Consider the following 21241-nt stretch of genomic DNA (forward strand, 5'->3'; position numbering starts at 1 on the left):
TGAACTTTGACAGCCTGCAATATGATATCATGTGATGATTGCATCTCAATAGTACACAGTCAACCCTCCTACTGTCTGACCATCAACTATAAACCACCATGGGTTCGGATGATAAACTATGCCAGCCTGCAATATAATATGTGATGATTGCATCTCAATAGTACACAGTCAACCCTCCCACTGTCTGACCATCAACTATAAACCACCATGGGTTTGGATGATAAACTATGCCAGCCTACAATATGATATCATGTGATAAATGCATCAACACAGTGAACAGTCAACCCTCCTACTGTTTGTCCGTTTAATATCATCACCGTGGTTTTAAATGACAGATAAACTAAGCCAGCCTACAATGTGAATGCATCTACATGTACACTTTACACAGCCAACCCTCCTACTGCCTGAACATTCACTATTATCCACTTGTTTTGAATGATCTGCATAAATCAAGACATTTTTTAAGCATGGGACATGCCCCCTTAGGCCTGCCTGATGATGGTTAGCGCCTCGAGTACCTTGTTGGTAGATACTTGCACTAATGTTTAAAAGACAGAGACTGGCTTACAAACCTACAGATGTTTGTTTTTATTATACGATACCAATAGTAATAATAATAAAAATAACCCGATTTTAAAGAGCGCTTTTCACACCCGCAAGGCGTCCCAAAGCGCTTCACATTATTACCCCTGGTCACTGGGCCTTAATTCATTTCTTAAACCATCTCAGCTCCCTGGTGGGGAGTATACAGCGTTGTTCAACATTAATATGCGCTACTCGGCTAAATCAATCACAAGAACCATCTCTGCCCTCACAGGTACCCATTTACCCCTGGGTGGAGAGAAGCAATTATAGTTAAGTGTCTTGCTCATGGACACAAGTGTCACGACCGGGATTCGAACCCACACTCTGCTGAACAGAAGCCTATCTAAAAACAAAAAGGACCACACTATCTCAGCAAAGCATAATGTATCTATACCTATAGGTGAGAAGAAGCAGAAAGTCTGCCTTTGTTTCATGCTTAATTTAAGACAGAGCATTTACATTTTCACAACAACTTGTGACTTTTGTTTGAATAAATAATGAAACAAAGTAGTCATAATGTCATTTAAGGTTATAGTTTTGACACTGGTCTGCTTTTATTCAGATTATTTCTTTTTATTCGCCAATTAAGGAACAGGCCTGGAATTTCACTTTTGAGAGGGCAAAGCCATCTTCATTTTGCAAAGGGTACTTCCACGGTCAAATTTTTACAGTCGACGGTAAACTTTTGAAGGGGCACAGAAGGGGTGTCAGATGCAATTGTGTCTGCCATGCAATACTGTCCGCTCCGGACACTTTTGCATATGCAATCGTGTCCGGGGCTATGCAAAAACCGTCTGGTGGACATGTACATGACTTGACTGTACATATGTGTGCGTGCGTAAGTGAACGTGCATGCACTGAACCTGCGTATATGCAACATGAATATTCATGCATTTTATTATAGCAGCGAATACCCAAACGACCGAACATTTCCTATGTCATTCATGACATGCACGTAGCTTGAAAAAAAAATGGCGAACGTGTTCCGTCGACCAAGTGTGAATTTACTGCAAGGACGGTTTTGCACGGGGGCGGACACAACTGCATTATGCAGCAGCGTCCGGGTGGACACGATTGCATATGCGGGCATTATTGCATATGCAGTAATGTCCTCCGGATTGTATTGCACAGAGGAGGACATAATTGCATGCGACAGGGGCACCAAGGCAAGGACCAGGGCGAAAGGCCATTTTGTGGCTTCTGTGTAATCCCAGGCCGGGATAAATATAAATAAATTACATGAATCCTCAACAATTTTGGTTCAGAAAATGGCTTTAAGTCGCAAATTATCAAAACTCTCTCAATAGACCTTATGCATTGATGTCTAATCCAGACACCGTCTTAGAGGTAAACTGATTACGAAATACACAGATTTGTATGTGATGCGGCGCACAGGTTTGGCCAATGAACAGCATCTTTTTTACCTCTAGGTGAGGGCACCATACTAATATGACATTTGCATAAGGTCTACATGTGTTGTACATCAGCCCTGGAGGGATTGTTACCACACCCAAAGATGTTCAACACCTTACGGTAGGCCAATAATAATATCCTTTACCAAACTAAACCATTTGAGATTATACTTATACTTCTAGATGATTACTTTTAAGGCAGGGTGTACCTTTTGGTAATTAATGCCAAAGACCATTTTCTTTACTTTGCTGAATCCCAGCATATGCGTAAGACAACAAACCTATGAAAATTTGGGCTCTAGGCCCTACAGGTCATCAAAGTTGCATGAAAATAAGAAAAGAAAAAACACCCTTGTTGCATGGAATTGTGTGCTTCCAGATGCCCGAGAAAGGCTTCATCCAAAATGTGGATCTACGGAAGGCTTCAGCCTGAAGCTTTCTCAGATTCAAATTTGTGGGGTGAGAATTGCCACTTTCTCTAAAACTACAAAATTTCAAAGGGTTTCGTTTCTCACACTGTTTTTGTGTTACTATCAACAGCTCTTCATTACTCCTTACCAAGTAAGTTTTCATGGTCATTTACATGTGAAGTGATTACCAACAGTACACCCTGCCTTTAAAGGGAAGGTACACGTTTGGTAATTACTCAAAACAAATATTAACTAATAACTGACTTGGTGAGGAGCATTTGAGAGCTGTTGGTAGTATAAAACATTGTGGGAAACGACTCCCTCTGAAGTCACGTAGTTTTTGAGGTAGTTTTTGAGAAAGAGGTAATTTCTCACTAAAATAATAAAAGACTTCTAGCTAGAAGTCTTTTTATTCTTATCTGAAAGCACACAAATTTGTCCAACAAGGTTTTTTTTTTTATTTCATCATTTTCTCGCAACTTTGATGACCAATTGAGCAAACATTTTCACAGGCTCGTTATTTTATGGTTATGATCGGATACACCAAGTGAGAAGACTGGTCTTTGACAATTACCAAACATGTACCTTCCCTTTAAATAGAGCATAGTTTTGTAGCCCAATGCAATGTACAACATATTCAAAATACATTACATAGTCAATACATCGCAATATACATGTATGTACTGCTTTTTAGTTCAGCTATTCAAATATTACTTTGTTTTCATTATCCTTCGTTTGCAAACACACCTGCAACCTATACATCCCAAAATTGGGAGACTGCTTGCAGTACTGATCCAGACCCAGACCCCTTTCAGATAAGCAACAATTAGCCTAAGCAACAATAATTTGCCTTTAGACACAATTTCCAAAGCCATGTCTGAAGCGGCGACTACGGCTACAGCTACGGCTAAATCAGTGCGTCTGCCAGTGTTGAAGAATAGGCAGCAGACGTGATCTAGTAGTAGCTGTAGCCAAAGTCGCCCTTTCGGACACAGCCTTACATTGAAACATCTTCAATCCAATCATATTATGAGATGACCGTTATGCCAGTCATGTGACCATCATGTGACAATCATGTGCTGCCATGTGCCACAGCAATTAACCACAATTACACACAAGACTTTAGATTAAATCAGCAAACTTAAAGACATTGTATTTCTATCAACTTATTTATTAATGATTAGCACAACATTGACCCACAAATGATTTACACAAACAGCTCTTTATTTGAATTAAATTTGTATCTACGCAACTTCCATTAGAAAAAACCAGTAAACACTGAAACGCTTAGTGTCATCGTCTTTTAGATTTTTTCAAATAGCGTTTCAAGTTTAGCCACAGATTCTGTCCTATCACCATCCATCATTCAAGGGAAAATATGCAAGCATGATATTTGGTTCACAGAAAAAGGTAGGACTGTTATAAAAATTATTGAGTACCCATACTGACCTACATGCATGTGTACATAATGGTGTAGGTTTTAATACACTTTACAGGCCGTTTAATAAAAAAAAACAAATTATTTATCCAAGGGCAAACAAAATATCAAAAAAACATGAAGTATGACGAATATTATGCCTGGCTTATACATTCATTACATTCAAGTTTAAAATGTCATACGTCTATAGTATATAAAGTGTAATCACAATTCACAACTAGAAATTGAGAGTTTGTGTACAAACTCAGGGTGTTCGGGTGAATGGTCAAATGAGGTCACGTTGTGTACAACATTTGTAGAACATTACAAGAGGTTTCATGTAGTGAAAGAATCTTGTATGTAGCATTTGAGGTTCTCAAGATATGAATTTTCTAGTGTTTAACGTGTTTCTGAGCATAATGACGTCATCAATGACGTCATCATTCCAAAAAGGTTGCGGGTTCATCTACTCATGAAGGTTCATGTTTATGATAAGTTTCAAGTTCATAGTAGTTTAAAATTTTGTTCAAAATCGCACGAAGAAAGATGAGGCGAATCCCAGCGTAGTGGAATTTGAATTACGCGCGCCTTCAACGGAGTCTGCATGTGTATACACAACCCGTAATGCCCACAGCCACGCAGTGCTGTTTTGTCGTAGAGCATGGATACAATGTAGGCCTACATGAACTACACGCACACACACCCACACACCCACAATACAATAGTAGCATTCACATACATGAATGGCGATACTATCTGGTTTCTACGCGTAATGAATGGAGGTCAACACAAACGCGCGCTTTTACGACCAGAAGGCAAAATTCAACTGGCATTATGTTTGTGCAAAAGTTTGAGCAGGATAACTGATCTTCAAACTGATATTCAAATTTTGCGAATATGATATATAGTTCTTGAGATATGAACTTTTGAAATTTTGAACTTCCGGTTTCAACCGGAAGTAAAAGTCACATGAGGTCACGTTGTGCACGACTTTTGTAGCTAATTACAAGACCTTTTATATGCACCAAATATCTTGTGTGTGGCATTTGTAGTTCTCAAGATATGAACTCTCCAATTTTTAGCGTTTTTTTGAACGTAATGACGTCATCAATGACGTCATCATTCCAAAAATGTTGCTGTTTCGTCTACTCATTAAGATCAATATATATGGTAAGTTTCAGGTTCATACAAGCTTTAGTTTTTGCGAAAATCGCGCGAGAACGTTCGAGGAGAAGAACACGCAGAAAAAAAAAAAAAAAAAAAAAAAACAGAACAATAACAATAGTTGTTCGGCTTGTGGCCGAACACCTAATAACAGGATCTGCGTTTGAAATAACTTGATACTATAGTCTACTAAAAGATCATTATAGTTTGCAGTAATAACACAGGGAATAATCTGGTTCTGAGAAGAAGAAAAAAAATCATTTCACTTTTCTAAAAGTTGCCAAGAAGACAAGCCTTTTGTACCTGACTACAGAATTCCCTACTTTCTTCCAAAACAAAGGCACTTCTCATGAAGTCATTGCTGAAAATTACAAAATTGCAGTAACCTGGGGGCCTGTGACCACTAGGTGGCGGTATACCATCATCCCTATGTTCCAATTGTTTACCCCATTCTACGCCCAATTTCATTTGCAGGTTGGTCACTCTCCTGCTATTGAGTAAAATAATGGAACTGTCTTCTGAATCACATCAAGGATGCTCGGACTATCCATACTTTTAAGACCTGCTTAAATGTTTTTTAGTTTTTTACAAGAGTATTGTAAATATTTTCACGTAACTCTTAAGCGCCTTTTAATTTTTTTATATTTTTTTGGGGCCCTATTTATATGTTTTTTGATTGATTGATTGTTAATTCTACATCCAAACTGTTGGGCTCTGATAACGGCAGTATGTATCTAAGCATAGTCTAGTTTACTTAGCGCAGTACTCAGTCTCGTAATCAAGCAAAACATGAAGTTGGATATTGAAGGATTGGAGTTCATGCTGGGTTGTAGTTGTTTCCCAAACAATATCTCCAACCTCAGAATTTTGATGTGATATTTTTATAATCTAAAATTTTTAGTTTTTGTTAGCACTGTTATACACAGTTCTTTACCGAGTCCTGTGAACCAAAAATACAGGCATTTTACTCAGGGTGGATTTGAACCCACAGAGCAGTGCCTACCAACTAGACCACCGAGATTGCCTGGTAGCTAAGAGGCAGTTTGAATCCTATGTTTTATCAGCAGATGCCGCAACGATATGTTACATGTTAAATTTGCATCAAGGATTAAGAATATTGAGAGTATTATCACAGCCGAGTAAAATGCCTGTAATTTTTTGCACAGGGCTCAGGAAGAAAGTACCGAGTATACAGTGCTTAAACACTTCGGTAAAAGCATAAAACCAAAATTATTATTCTTTAGCCCCAATGAAAATTTAACATCTACTGTATAGACCAAAAGACCTTCCAATTTCAATCCAAGACGGCGCAGGTTAGGGCTTTAATTGTAGAGATTATATTTTTATATTGTTGTATTTGACTAGGGACATATGTCTGTCTCTTCACACACTCAGTATAACATGTACATGCATTATATAAGGCAGTCACTTACAGTGATCTTTTACGACACAAAACAAGCTGCTTATAGCAAATCTTCCCCCTTTCTCTAAAAACAAGTACAACACAAATAACATTTGCTAACAAAAACACATGATCAAAAAAAAAAAAAACATGTTTAAACAACTAATTTGTGTCTAATTTTTCGCTTATCTGGACAACTATGGAAAGATAATTCCAAAGGGACTTGAAATTCTCATCCTCTGTTTCTTAAACCATCGTCCCCGATGCTGCTCTGCACATGACCTTTGACCTTCAAGGATGGGGTCAGTAACAAAAAAGCTACCGACCTTATAAAAAGTCGGTAGATTTCAACTGACCTCATACAAAAAAACTTCAATTGATTAAGAACTGAAACAAAGAGTAAGCCCCACTGATTAATTTATACACATCTCTGATTGTAATCATTAAACGCACCTGAACTGAAGTAAACCAGCGCCAATACTCAGAGCTACCATGCACACAAATTTGCTGAGCAGAAAAATCTTGCTTAAACTGGTTAACCAGTCACTGTGTAAACTTTCACACTGCTTGTCAATAGCCCCTCCCCTTTTTCCCGCTTAGCAAATAAACTTAAATGCAATATTTTCAGCTTATCCAGTCTATGAAAGACTGTCGACATTGTTTGCGTCACGTTTTCCCAATGAAATTAATTCCAAATCTTTCTGTATACGGCTTTGCTACAACGAACAGCGCGCCAAATCGATAGCTCTCGTCACTAACCCCTAGAAGGGATGTACTGGGAAACAACCCTGATTCACTCATGAAAATAGTTATGCTTTATTTAGATGTCAAGCGCCACGCACAGAGTTTTACCAGTAAATTAAATGTTTGATCACGCCTGCGTTTTATGTGGCACGAACACCTTTTTTAAAAACAAAAAACTTTCTTTAAGACGAAAGACATGCGCCAAAGAAAGGATCGATTACAGGCCTAATTAAAATGTGCTAGATTCTAGCACATTTTAATGAACAAAATCCAGGGGTTATGCTGGGGGAAAATGCACAGCGAAATAGATCTCCCCTGGGAACGAGGTTGTACCGTACAATTAATTGGATCAATCTGACCTTACACCCTCATTATGGTTACATTAATGTGATTTAGACAACAACAACAAGATGGCTGCCATCGTGATAACAATATATAGGACCAAGAGATCACGCATTGAGTAGTGACCTCATGTAACTTAAGCAGAAAACAAATAATTTATCATCAGAAATGTAATGTATGACTGCTTTTCCCGCTTAACCAATCTTGCCTGCTTAGCAATTTTTAGCGCCCAAAACTCCAACACTGACGCCAAGCTACATTGATATGAAAGGAGGGGTTGACGATAATCGTGAATGATATGAGCCGATACTCAGCGGAACGTGTAGCGTACATAGGGAACCTCGATATCTTCACCGTCACGATCGTTACAACAAACCTCCAAGACAAGATGGCGGACATGTTTGGGAATCTTCTTCTTTGAGACCTTGGTAACCACATCGGACATCCTGAAATACAACAGAGAAGGGAAAAAAAACGTAAACAAAACTTCCCAGGGTCATATCAGCGAGGTCATTTTTACAAGCACCTGTAATGCAACCAATGGGAAACTTGGTGGCAGCAGACTTACCAGGTAAAATCCATTGTTCTCGATAATCTGCACATGCTCAAAACTATGTAAACAATGGAAATTTACCTGGTAAGTCTGCTGTTTTGAATTTTTTCTCTCTTATAACAACACTCGTTACCAAGTTTTCATCGCTTGTTTTTTTTTGGTGATTTATAGTTGTTATATAGACTATGTATTTTTTATTTTTTTCTTGTTTGTTTGTATTTCACAAACTGTAACCACTGTGCCATTCAGCCTTAGGGCTTCAATATGGTGTGAATAAACCAATGATAAATAGTATTAATTACCAATGATTAAAGGATTGTTAAAACACACTTACTTCAAAGTCAAGCGTTCCTTGCGTTTGACCGGAGACATGAAGAATGAATATAACATACAGACACCCTGTGACATCATTGTGATCTCTAGACCGAGCTCATTCTGAAAGTGATCTAAGAATTGTTCCAGATTCATCTCTCCGCCGTCTTCAAGAACACCTTGAATTTCAATGCGATCCCACAGAGAGAACTCTTTGTCGTAGTACTGCAGGGGGGAAAAAAATAAAATATAAAACCATCAAAATTTTTCTACTTAAAGGCAGTGGACACTATTGGTAATTACCCAAAATAGTCACTAGCATAAAACCATACTTGGTAAGGAGTAATGGGGAGCCATTGATAGAATAAAACATTGTGAAAAAATGGCTCCCTCTGAAGTAACAAAGTTTTTGAGAAAGAAGTTATATTCCACAAATTTGATTTTGAGACCTCAGAATTAGATTTTGAGGTCTCAAAACCAAGCATCTGAAAGGGTGTTTTTTATTTCATTATTATCTCACAAATTCGACGACAAATTGAGTTCAAATTTTTGCAGGTTTATTTTATGCATATGTTGAGAAGACTGGTTTTTGACATTTACCAATAGTGTCTAGTAGTGTCTTTAAACCTTAAAGGAAGGGTCAAATTTTGGTAATGACCAAGAAAATTGTGTGTGTCATTTTCTTCTGATTAAGAGGTGTACCAATGTAATTGTGGGTGGGCCCAAGCCCATTGGCCGTCAGCGAGAACGGGGCAGAGCTCCGTGACAAATAATAATAATAATAATAATAATAATAATAATAATAATAATAATAATAATAATAATAATATGAAACATTTATATAGCGCTCTACGGAGAACAGAGCGCTTTACATGAGACTATGACAACAAAACAAAAGAAAAACAAACAAACTAGGATGGGTGGGGAAAAAGAAATGTCTTGAGAAGGCTTTTGAATACAGGCAACGAGATCGCCTCTCTCAGACCCGCGGGGAGCTCATTCCATAGGCGAGGGGCAGCTATGGAGAATGAGCTATCCCCAGCTTTCCGTCTAGTTCTAGGAACGGAAAGCCGGGTCTGATCAGCTGATGAGCGGAGTCGTTGCCTGTATTCATCAGCAGTATTGGAGTTTTGGAACTGCTGGAACTGCTTGGAGTCAACCCAAGGGACGCGACGGACATGACCAAGTGGAGGAGAGCCATAGGGAGAAAACAAGCCAACCCAGAACAGACTGGACAATGGCCTTCAAACCGACATACTGAAACCTACTTAAGTTGGTAATGTTAGTAAGCATCCTGCAAAATTATTTGGTCTGAAATCACTTTGAAAGACTCAGTCTACAATTTTGAAAGTAGTTCTTTCATTAAATCACCAATAATAAAATTACTTGGTCTGAAATCCTTTTGAAAGACAAATTCTACAATGTTGAAAGTGGTTCTTTCATCCGAACCACCGATGATAACTTACTTTTTGTGTCGCCGCTGGTATTGGTTCTGAGAATCCAAAGAACGGTAGAGCAAGATTGATGAAACCATTCTTGTAAGATTCCAGTTTCTTATTTCCGTTAACCAACTTGTAGAGTTCTAGACAGACCAAGCCAGCCACAACGGAGGTGGTGGTTGCTATAGCTGGGATGATCTTACCTGCTATCAGCTTCGTCTAGAGGACGAGACAATAATGAGAGTAGTGTTAGGAGCAAGTAAAGGAAAGGTTACACATTTGGTGATTGATAACTCTTTAAAATTAGCGGCAATAAAAACTATTAGTAAGAAGCCTATAGCAGCTTATGATAGGTTAAAGCATTTTGAGAAAAGTTTCCTTTTGAGGTAATGTGATTCTGTAATAAGATAAATGTTTTTATACCCCGAACTGTGAATCTGAGAAATTTTACAGCAAGCTGAATTTACTGACTACATGTGTAGTTAACGTTCACCACATGATGTAATAAGTGTTAGGAGAAGGTTAAGGGAAGGCTACATGTTTGGTAACTGATAACTCTTTGAAATATATGGCAACACAAACTTTTGGTTAGAAGGCTATAGCAGCTTACGATAGTATAAATCAAATTGAGACATCTTTTACTTCAAAATAATGTGTTTTGTACAAAATATATCGTTTTTTATGCCCTATTGTACATAATGTATGTATGTTTTAAGATTAAAAATGTTTTAAGATTATATATATTGTGGCATTTGGAAATAAACAAACAAATTAATCTGAAAAAAATGAACAGCAAGTTGAACAAAACTAATTGAGTACTTGTGTACTGAATATTCAGCACACGACTAGATTACATGACATTAGATTGGCAATAAATGGCAACATTTGAAAACAAAAACAATTTGATTTCTACTGGCAAACAGTTACAAATTACAATACAATATGTTATGACAATATGTACACACAAAATACAATGATCATAAAAATGACACAAACAATATTAACACAGAGCAAACTGAATAAGAAAATAAACAAAAGATATATTATGTAATATTGCAGGCTGTCATAGTTTATCATTCAAAACCACAATGAATGCAATTGAATGGTCAGACAGTAAGAGGGTTGACCATGTGCTGAGTAGACGCATTCACCACATGTGTTATATTCTAGACCATATGAAACAACAGAGGATGACATTAATTGGTCATACAGTAGGAGGGTTAAGTAACTACAACCATAGTGACTGGGATTTGTTTGATGAAAATAAACACACTTCAGTTGGGTCCTTTGAGGATAAACAATACAATACATATCTTCATAACATGATTACATTTTACATCAATACAAAGGACCACATTTACGACCGAGTAAAGCCCTTGTAGGACTCTTCCTCTATGCAGTACACAATAATGTTTTCTGGTAATTTCGGGCATGATATGTGGCATGTGTGACCCCACCCCTGGGGGTACTTCTGTACGAGACAGAAAGAATGTGTTAGTGAATTGGAACATTTCAATGGGGGGGGGGGGGGCCTCTTTGCCGCATATTAAGCAAGGTATATTTCTGGTGATTATACTCAACGTGGAAAACATTGTGCTAGATTCACTGAGGCCGTTCCAATAGCCCACACCAGTTGTTAAACCAGACACCGCCATCGCCAAGGTCAAACAATGGAACCTTGTTGCCACTCCCATCTCTCAGCGCCGATAATGCGTGATCCTTTGACCTCAGCAAGGGAGCTGTTCAATTTTGTGACATCAGGGGGTGGATTTCACAAAGAATTAAGACTAGTCTTATCTCGAGTTAGGACGAGTGCTTAGGTCTCTAGGCCCGGTCACACAGGCCTCGATAACGACAACAAAAAAACGAGAACATTAAAAATGCAAGCCCTCGATTGGTTGAATAAGCATGGGCGTAATCTGCGTGGAGCAATTCAACCAAAAATGCATTCTCTTTGCGTAGTTATCATTATCGTTTTCGTTATCGCTGCAGCGTGACTCGGCCTTATATGTTAAGTTTTAAATATCTTCTAGGACTAGTCTTAGGTTAGGACTAGTCCTAACTCTTTGTGAAATCGACACCAGATGCAAAGAGGGTCTGCGGATTCTCACCTTGTGTTTGTCTGCAGGTGCTATATCATAATTCTCTGCTCTAAAGTTTGATGCAGCGACAATGAAATCCATATGTAGGTTAGTATCATCATCCTGTACATCAACGGGGGGAAAACAAAGCAAAGAATTACCACAGATTCGGGAAATACAATGACACCTAAGTATCTACCAACACCTCTGCCGATTTTATTATATTTATTTCATCTTCTCACAGCATGCAAAAGAAAGTTAACATTTTCCTTTGTGCTGATACCTCCTCGAGTCAAGATATGTCACATAGTCTTAGATCTCAAGGACAAACATAATTCAGACATAACAGCCCCAGAGCTTAATATTTTTTGTCAATACATTTTTAGAGCATAAAAATGTATTATGTCACAAATTATTTCTGGTAATCACCATGTTTTTTGCATAGCTCTCAGAAATCGTTCTTGTAAAAAATCTTTACGTGAAAAAAATATCTCTGGCCAGAGTCCCCAAAATTTGATTCATTTGAAAAGAAATTATTTTATTTAAAACAACTGTTTTCAAAAGCATGGTAAAAATCCAATACCTTCTCAAAGTCTACAGGGACGATCTTGAAGTCCTTGAGGCTAGCGGGTGATGGTAATGCATTTAGAATGTCTTTGAGCTGTGCCTCATCTGCCGATACCTGGGCGGATGCTTGAGCCTCGGCGTCCGTCACATCAATCTTTACACCTTTGGGGGGTTGGTAGGAAAGGGGGGGAAGGTATTACAATATTAGAATCACAAGTTTATACATTAAGTGGATGCTTTCCACATTAAAAACTTGTAGCGATAGCTTTTGGATTGATGAAAGTCCTCAACACTAGCCCGGGGTACATTGTCTATTAAAGGTACATTACAAAATTGGTTTTTGCTAACAAAACAGTTGCTGTCAGTGTAAGCACTTTATGCAATCCACCATATACATAAACTGACAAACCTGTAGAGGTTTGAGATCGATTGGCCATCTGGGTCACGAGAGAATAGTGAAAAATCGATTACAAATTTGCATCGATGCCAAAATAAAAATGAATAAAACACTCACTGAGCGATAAACTCCAAACGCGAAGTTAGAGTAATTATTTCTCATCAAATCTGACATTTCAGACAGTAATATTTCAAGGGATGTTTTCAACTATCATCATCATTAGAAGGATTAAATTTTATGTCAATCTGTGATCTTCATGATTTTTGTTTCTTATCAATTCTGTAACGCTCTTTTAAAAACTGCTACAGGCTAGTAAACACCATCTCTCAACTTGCCCGTAAGCTACTAAACACTGTCTAACCTACTTTTCATATTTCTTCCATTCAGCAAACAATATTTTTTTTAATGTGTTAGTTTATTTTTGAGTGTTTGAGTTATTTTTTAAAATAAAGATTTCTCCCAATATTTTATACTATCATCAGCTCTCCATTGCTCATTACCAAGTAAGATTTTATGCTAACAACTATTTTGAGTATCTTTCAAATAGTGTCCGGTGCCTTTTGAGCAGTTGTATGATATTGGGCCCTGGGCAGGGAATAAATGCTCCTACTCACCAGACTTTGGAATAAACTCCCTGACCTTTACACCCTTGAGCGCTTTGATCATAAATGCAGGATCTCTGTTCTGAGGTATGTCGTAAGTAAAGGCTCGTAAGTTGGCTGCTGCTATGATGTAATCAATGTGAGCAGGCTGAGAAAAGAAACAAAATAATATAGTAGAAGAAGCAAAGAAAAGAAACAAACAAAGCACGTCTCTGTCCCCAGGAGTGGATTTCACAAAGAGTTAAGACTAGTCTTATCTCAAGTTAGGAAGAGTTAATAGTCCTTACTTAGGACTAGCCATACATTTTTCTCTTTTTCTTTTCAAACTTTGTTTATGTAGCTTTTCCGATAGGATTTTGTTGTTTATTGTGCATTTTCAGTTTCTGTAAGCGCTGTGATATAGTTTTCTAAGGGGAGCGCGTCTAAATACCTGTTATTATTATTATTATTATTAATATATCCTAGGACTAGACCTAGGTTAGGAATAGTCCTGAGTTAGGACTAGTCCTAACTATTTGTGAAATCGACCCCAGATGTAATTAAAGGTAACTTCTGGTTTTTGGAACTGTTTTATTGTTTTAATGCTATATAAATCCAGATGTATGCAATGAAACTAAAATATAACAAATTTCACTCCAAAATGTGGTCACGTTTTTGATATATCGCCTAATACAGAGCGATTATGTCCACACAGTTAGAGTACACAATTTGAGAAACGTTTCTGTTCGGCTCATCAGACATAGCCCATACAGCGCTACTTGCAGTAAACCGACATGAAATACTGAAACTAGTCATTTACCGTAATTTATTTGTTATTATTTTGTACACAATATATACATTATTTATTAATTCATAAACACAATTCAGGAAACATATAGAAGACCTTCAATTCCCGGCTAAAGATTACAAAAACAGAAAGAGTGCAATGATGTACTAAAAACAAACAGTGTCATCGGGACTGCCCAAAGGCAGACCACATCAATTTTTACAAAAGCAACTTTCTGTTACCACCGTTACCTTTCCTGTACGTATGTCAAATGAGCCAAGATTAATAGAGGACGACAGAGACTTAAGGATTGAGTAATACTTACATTGGATTCATCAAACTTTAGCATGTGTGGACATCTCTTTGGTCCTGACCAAAATGGTGCACCCGATGAAGTAATCTGTAAGAGGAAATCACCGATAACTATTAGTACTTTAAAGGCACTGGACACTTTTGGTAAATACTCAAAATAATTGCTAGCATAACAAACTACTTGGTAACGAGCAATGGAAAGCTGTTGAGAGTATAAAACATTGTGCGAAAACAGCTCCTTCTGAAGTGACGTAACTTTTGAGAAAGAGGAAGTTTCTCACTCAAATATAAAAAGACTACAGGACTGATAGTCTTTTAATATTTTAGGGGGTATCTGAAAGCACGCAAATTTGTGCAACAAGGGTGTTTTTTCTTTCAAAAGAACAAGGATTATCATAATTAGCACTGGGACTCCTCGATGTAGTCATGTGAGAAAGTATGAATAGGCATTCACCGTGATTAGCAAAACCTCAGCTATGAAGCACAGCTGATAACCTGTAGCACCTTGTTAAGTCTCAAAAGGTGCTGTGGCGCAATCTGAAGCTAACCATGGCAAAAACAAGTCGAGTGTACCAGGGTCTTGTACATGCATTACACAATACACAGGACAAACTGCTTTATGCCCATCCGGAGAACAAAGCCATAATGGTTAAGCATCTTGCTCAAGGGCACTGGTGTCATATGCACGAGTTGAAACCACACTGCTGTTTCAGAAACACCAGGGTCCGGTACGCTGCAAAACACCAGTCAAGCATTAAAACTGTTTTTAAATGAGCTGAACGTACCTGATCCTTGGGGAAATTGAAGAGTAGTTGTTTGATTTGATTGGTGTACATTTCTTCAAAGCGATTTCTGGCATAGGCGATGCAGTCTTCTAAGTTAGAGGGTTTATCGTCGATCAGAGCTGTCTTCAGATTCTGGAAAGTCTCCACCTGTTGGATCACAAATCACAGGATCAACATCAAACCAAATAATACTCACAGATTTAGATGTGTATCCCAAAAGACAGGTTTAAAACTGCAAAGATCTATGGTCCTTTTCAGAACAGGCTCCTTCCTCTCAGCTGAAGCCCTGCTAAGAGCGTACGCAAACCACACGCAATTGTCAACAAAACTGAGAGGCCTAGCTAGCCAGAGCCAATTATGGAGCCAAAGCCATGGATTTCGAAAAGGGCCTATGAATTATTCCACAACGATGAAACAAATCAAGGACTAAGAAAAATCCTAGTAACAAAACTATAGTAAGAAGGATTTGAAACTTTGCATGGTGGAAATACGATGTAGAAAGGTTTGCGGTAACACCATGTAATGACTATCTCTAATGAATTGGGGTGGTTCTGAAAAGAACTGTTGGTTTCAAAAGAAGATGATCAGAGCAAACTGATCGAAACGTCGATTTGAAACCAATGGTTCTTTTTAAAACAACCCCAACTCATTAGAGATAGTCATTACATGGTGTTACCGCAAAGCTTTCTATAAAACTATAGTAGTTAAGAAAAACTAAATTAAATACAATTAAGTACAATTAAATACAACTTATACTCAATGAGATATTTGGAATTACATCCAACATAACAAGGGAAAAAGTTTCCATAAACCGGGATTTTTTCACCAGAACATTGAAAGATTGGTTAATTTTCAGGGGACTTTCTTCAGAATCAGGGAGAATTGGCTGCTACTGTTCTACATACCGGCTGCATTCCAGGTAGTTTCATTGTCCTCTCCATAAACTTAGGATCACTGTCAAACAAAAAACAAACCATCAACATCAATAAATTGTTGGCAACAAATTGTTGGTCTTCAGTGCCAAGGTCACACACGTACGATCTTTTTTATGGACTCCGACAGCACCATTATTGTACAAGTACAATTTTGTTTATGTGTAGTCAATTGTACATGTCCGACCTATACATGTAATCACAAGAGGGCATTATCACTCAAGAAATATTATCGACTTTGGGACATTCACAGAAAAATCAGCAAGATACATCTCCTTTGGTAAGAAAGAATTTTAAAAATTAAATTTTTGATAGGCGTTAAATTTGCACCGGGATAGGAATATTAATATTACACCGATGTGTGTAAGCACTGTACACCTAGTTCTTTCCAGAGTTCTGTGAAAATAAAACCACTGGCATACATGTATAACTAGGGTGGGATTTGAACCCACAATTTTGTTTCATAACGTATAGATGTACAGAGTTTTAGATTCAAAACACAGAAAAAAAGGTGGGCACTGAAAGAGTAAAAAATTGCTTGTAAATATTGGTAGGGATCAATTGTAAAAATAATAATTAAGAAACCATTTATTAAGCTACTTACTGTATATACTGCTGTACATTCTCCGCAGGATTACGGAACAGTCCTTCAAACTCGTCCCTAGCCCATTGGATGGTATGCTCGATAGCATTAGGGAAATTCTTGAGGGTACAGATGGGGATAGATTTCTCTGGGGGATCTTGAGACGACGAGTAGGACTCCGTCATGAAAGGTAGAACTACTTGTACATTACCCTTAGTACCTAGGGTACCAGACTCTAGGAGTGATTTACGATAGTAGACACAACGCCGATCCATGTACATACCTGTGGTAGAGAGACAAGAACCAGACCATTACCAGTAAATACTTTTGACTTGAATCAACTGCCTCCTACTCATGGGGCTAAACAGGGTTACCCCCCTTCACAGTCTGCATGGGTATCATCCACTAGGAGCATGGCTAGCAGAGCAGAACGCACTTCTTCCAAATTGATTACAAAGCAATTAAGGTCAAGTGCGTAGCTCAAGGGCACAAGTGTCATGACTGGGACGGGAACCCACACCTTGCTGCTCACAACACCAGAGCTTGGGTCTGGTAAACTAGACAGCTCGGAAATGACATGCCAGGTTAGTACAAATAAAGTAAAATGTTGTGCACATTTGAATGTTGGGCCTTAATAAAGTGCACTATTTTGTTTCCTTCACGTGTTATGCAGTTCTTATCTAGAACTTTTGAACTGAATTGAATCAACTTGAGCCTCTTGGTGATGTGAGCTAAATGAACGTCTTTAGTGACTTACGTGCATCAATATTATCCAGAGCGTTTGCAACGCCGTCTAGTCCCTCAAAGAAGTCATCACTGTAGACATTTTCCGTTTCCGGTCCGACTCGGTTAAGATGAGCGGTAATATTAGCGTCAGGATTCATCTGTTTAGCTGCTTTGGCCGCTGTACTTGACTTTGGGCTCTGCATGGGATTCAAAGACACAGTGTATATTGTGATTGATTGTCGTTGATACATAATAATAAGAATAATAATACCGATCATTAATATTGCACTATACAAAGAACACAAAAAAAACGCTTTACAGGAGCAAAAACAAAAACCAAACCAACAAAAAAACGACTTAGGATTGTGTGTGGAACAGGAGTTTCGTAAGGGCACATTGAATACAGGCAACGAACCAATATCTGAATGGGTGTAGGTTGGCGTAGTGGTTATCAGTCCTTGCCGTCCATCTCTGGGTCCCCCTGTTTGAAGCAGGCCAGTCCCTACCTGACTGAACAGGTTTTCCCTGGAATAATTCTATGGGTTTTTTCTTGCCACATCTAAAATTTTAATTTCCTTCCTCAACACCCACTGTTCTTCTTGTATATGAGAAGGAGGTAATTTCTCGCTCAAGTAATTAAAAACTTCAGGCATCTTTTTTAGGCATCTGAAAGCACACAAACTAGGGTGTTTTTCCTTTCATTATTCTCTTGCAATTTAGATGACCAATTAAGTCAGAAATATTCACAGACTTGTAATTTTATGCTTATGTTGAGATACACCAAGTGAGAATACTGGTCTTTGACAATTATCAATAGTGTCCAGTGCCCTCAACGGACTACAATGAATTTCCTACCTGTACGTCGTGCGATCTGAAGAGAAACTGCCTGTTGAGGTTGGACTTCTCAATGATGTCCATGTCAGTGACGGTCACTTTACCCTCCGGACTGCAGCCAACCCCCATCATGGCAAAGTTCTTGAGGAGTTCACAGCCGATGGCTCCAGCCCCGACCATGAAATACTTCAGCTGTGTCAGCTTCTTCTGAAAGGCTGAACCGAAAACGGCGACCTGGGCATCGTATCGGCTGTTGGTCTGATCGGGTAAGAGACGATGCAACAAATTAGAGAAATTATTATGGACAGTTTTAAAAGTTAAATAAGAATTAACTATAAATAATAGTAAATTTGCATGTAACGATCTTTGAGGGAGCGTTGGCTCTGAAAAGAAGAACAAAGTATACTGTTCAAAACATCAAGACCAAATCGACTCTTTTCAGAGGAAACGCTCCCTCAAAAGAGAATTATTTCGTGTTACACCCAAAAGTTTAACATTATTTATAGTTTATCCTTATCCTTTATCAACACCATGCAAAAGGTGGGGGGATTTGGGGGGGGGGCGGGGGTTGCTAAAAACGGGTTTCAGATTAAAAATGGAGAAACCACACCCCATTTTTCTCACCCTCATTAAATAGCTTTGTTTATTGGTTATTCCTTAAAAACATTGTTTGTACTATGTTTTCATGAAGTATGGAAATAAATATCAGTTTGAATGAATGAATGAATGAATGAATGAATGAATGAATGAATGAACAGTAAGCAGGTAAAAGTCTCCAATAGGTGATCAACGAACCTGTTTACAATCCTCCTCAGTGAGACCCTCAGGATTATCTTCAGGTAGGCATTCAAGAGCATCAAAGTACATCCATTGATGGATAGGATTAAATTTACCACTGCACGCCTGTAATGAAAAACAAGAATGGAGTGTTAACAAATGTTAACAAAAATGGCCCGCTCAAATTAATCTCATTCATTAAAGGAACATGTTGCCTTGGATCGGTTGAGTTGGTCTTTGAAAAGGTGCCTGTAACCTTTTGTTATAACATCGATATGGTTAGAAAGATGTTGAAAAAGTAGAATACAATGATCTACACAAATATGCCTCGAAATTGCGTGGTTTTCGTCTAACCTCAGCGACAAACACGGTCGGCCATTTATGGGAGTCAAAACTTTGACTCCCATAAATGGCCAAACGTGTTAGTCTGCGACGTAAAATGAAAACCGTGCAATTTTGAGTGATACTTGTGTGGATCATTATATTCTACTTTAAAATATCTTTCTATCCATATGCATTTCATAACAAACTGTTTCAAATGCTTTTCATAAACCAACTCGTCCGATCTAAGGCAACGTGTTCCTTTAAGCGGACAACATATCTTTTATTTTGGCCCCCAAAACCCAAACAAAATGGTCACAGATAGCATTCATGTTTTGTGTGATCAATTTGAATATGGGGTAAAATTCCAAATGACTGTAGGGCTATTATAGCTCAAAGGGTTTTTACCGGACAAATGCCATTTTACAAGCCATTTTAAATCTTTGTGGCAGGCAGCTTTGTACTATTCACCTGTTTCTCCTTGCCCCACACAGGCTTGGTGTTTTATCCTTGTTTCTTTGTATCTTAATTTATCTGCTTGCATATTTTTATTCCAAGACTAAAAACTAAAACTACTAGTTTGTACCTTCATGACCTCTTGGGCTGTAATACCACCAATAAAAGCCTGCATCGGACAGAGATCACCAGTTGCGTTACTGGCCAGGTGGGATTGTAACTTCTCATCTAACTCTCCCTGCTTAGATGCTTCTGATGCCTGATTGTTGATCTCCTTGGCAAACTCCAAGAATTTACTGGCGTCATCCTAGATAGAGATTGTTTCAAAACATCACCAGAGGATAAAAACAAGATCTACGCACACTTGCCATCGACACTAAAATGAGGTTGAGTGGGATTTGAAGCTAGTTCTCATTTAAAGGCAGTGGACACTATTGGTAATTACTCAAAATAATTACAACATAAAACCTTACTTGGTAACGAGTAATGGGGAGAGAATAGTAGTATAAAACATTGTGAGAAATGGCTCCCTCTGAAATGGAGTAGTTTTCGGGAAAGAAGTAATTTTCCACGAATTTGATTTCGAGACCTCACGTTTAAGATTTGAGGTCCCGAAATCAAGCATCTGAAAGCACACAACTTCGTGTGACAAGGGTGTTTTTTTCTTTCATAGTTATCTTGCAACTCCGTCGACCAATCAAGCTCAAATTTTCACAGGTTTGTTATTTTATGCATATGTTGAGATACAGCAAGTGAGAAGACTGGTCTTTGACAATTATCAATAGTGTCCACTGGCTTTAATAATAATAATAATAATAATAATAATAATAATAATAATAATAATAATAGGGCTCACACACATGGTGGTTGAAACTGGTTCCACTTTATGTAGAAAATGAACGCATGCAATCACTGCACACACGCTACGCGTCAAAGGCACAGAACAAAGATTTTTTAGTTTTAAAAAGTCGGATTTATCATTCGTCGTTTAAGATTGAAATTTAAAAAAGATTCCACAGAATTTTGGAAAAAAGAGGTTGATTCATGTTATAAACTTACAAAGTTGTGATATTTTAAAGACTTTTTAATACTTTTTCTTCACTAAAATATTTATAATTATTAATGGAACCCGTTATATTTTATTTAGAAATATTTACTTTAGAAATGTTTTCTTTTTTATCCAAAAAATATAAGTTTACTTTTGAGTTATGGACATTTTTGTGAATTCATCATGGCGCCTTTTGTTTTGCACCATGTTTTGCACGCACACAACGCTGAGTCATGAGCTAAATATACTTAAATATCAGCTGACCGCGTCGTGG

The 21241-nt window shown here is 37.9% G+C and overlaps 1 protein-coding gene across 2 annotated transcripts in view; it reads right to left on the minus strand.

Moving 5' to 3' along the window:
- Window positions 1-1104: 1104 nt before the first annotated feature.
- Window positions 1105-21241, minus strand: part of LOC139934092 (ubiquitin-like modifier-activating enzyme 1) — a 32713-nt gene continuing 12576 nt past the window's right edge. For both annotated transcript variants that reach the window (XM_071928382.1, XM_071928383.1), the window contains exons 10-23: window positions 20050-20226; window positions 19161-19268; window positions 18387-18623; window positions 17563-17728; window positions 16827-17088; window positions 16196-16244; window positions 15291-15437; window positions 14519-14593; window positions 13440-13575; window positions 12445-12590; window positions 11892-11984; window positions 9808-9999; window positions 8364-8566; window positions 1105-7922 (exon numbers count right to left, since the gene is read on the minus strand). In XM_071928382.1, coding sequence (XP_071784483.1) covers window positions 7787-7922; window positions 8364-8566; window positions 9808-9999; window positions 11892-11984; window positions 12445-12590; window positions 13440-13575; window positions 14519-14593; window positions 15291-15437; window positions 16196-16244; window positions 16827-17088; window positions 17563-17728; window positions 18387-18623; window positions 19161-19268; window positions 20050-20226 — 2127 coding nt within the window. In that variant the 3' untranslated portion in view covers window positions 1105-7786. The remainder of the gene's footprint in view (window positions 7923-8363; window positions 8567-9807; window positions 10000-11891; window positions 11985-12444; window positions 12591-13439; window positions 13576-14518; window positions 14594-15290; window positions 15438-16195; window positions 16245-16826; window positions 17089-17562; window positions 17729-18386; window positions 18624-19160; window positions 19269-20049; window positions 20227-21241) is intronic.

This window comes from Asterias amurensis, chromosome 2 (genome assembly GCF_032118995.1).
Source record: "Asterias amurensis chromosome 2, ASM3211899v1".
Classification (NCBI taxonomy): domain Eukaryota; kingdom Metazoa; phylum Echinodermata; class Asteroidea; order Forcipulatida; family Asteriidae; genus Asterias; species Asterias amurensis.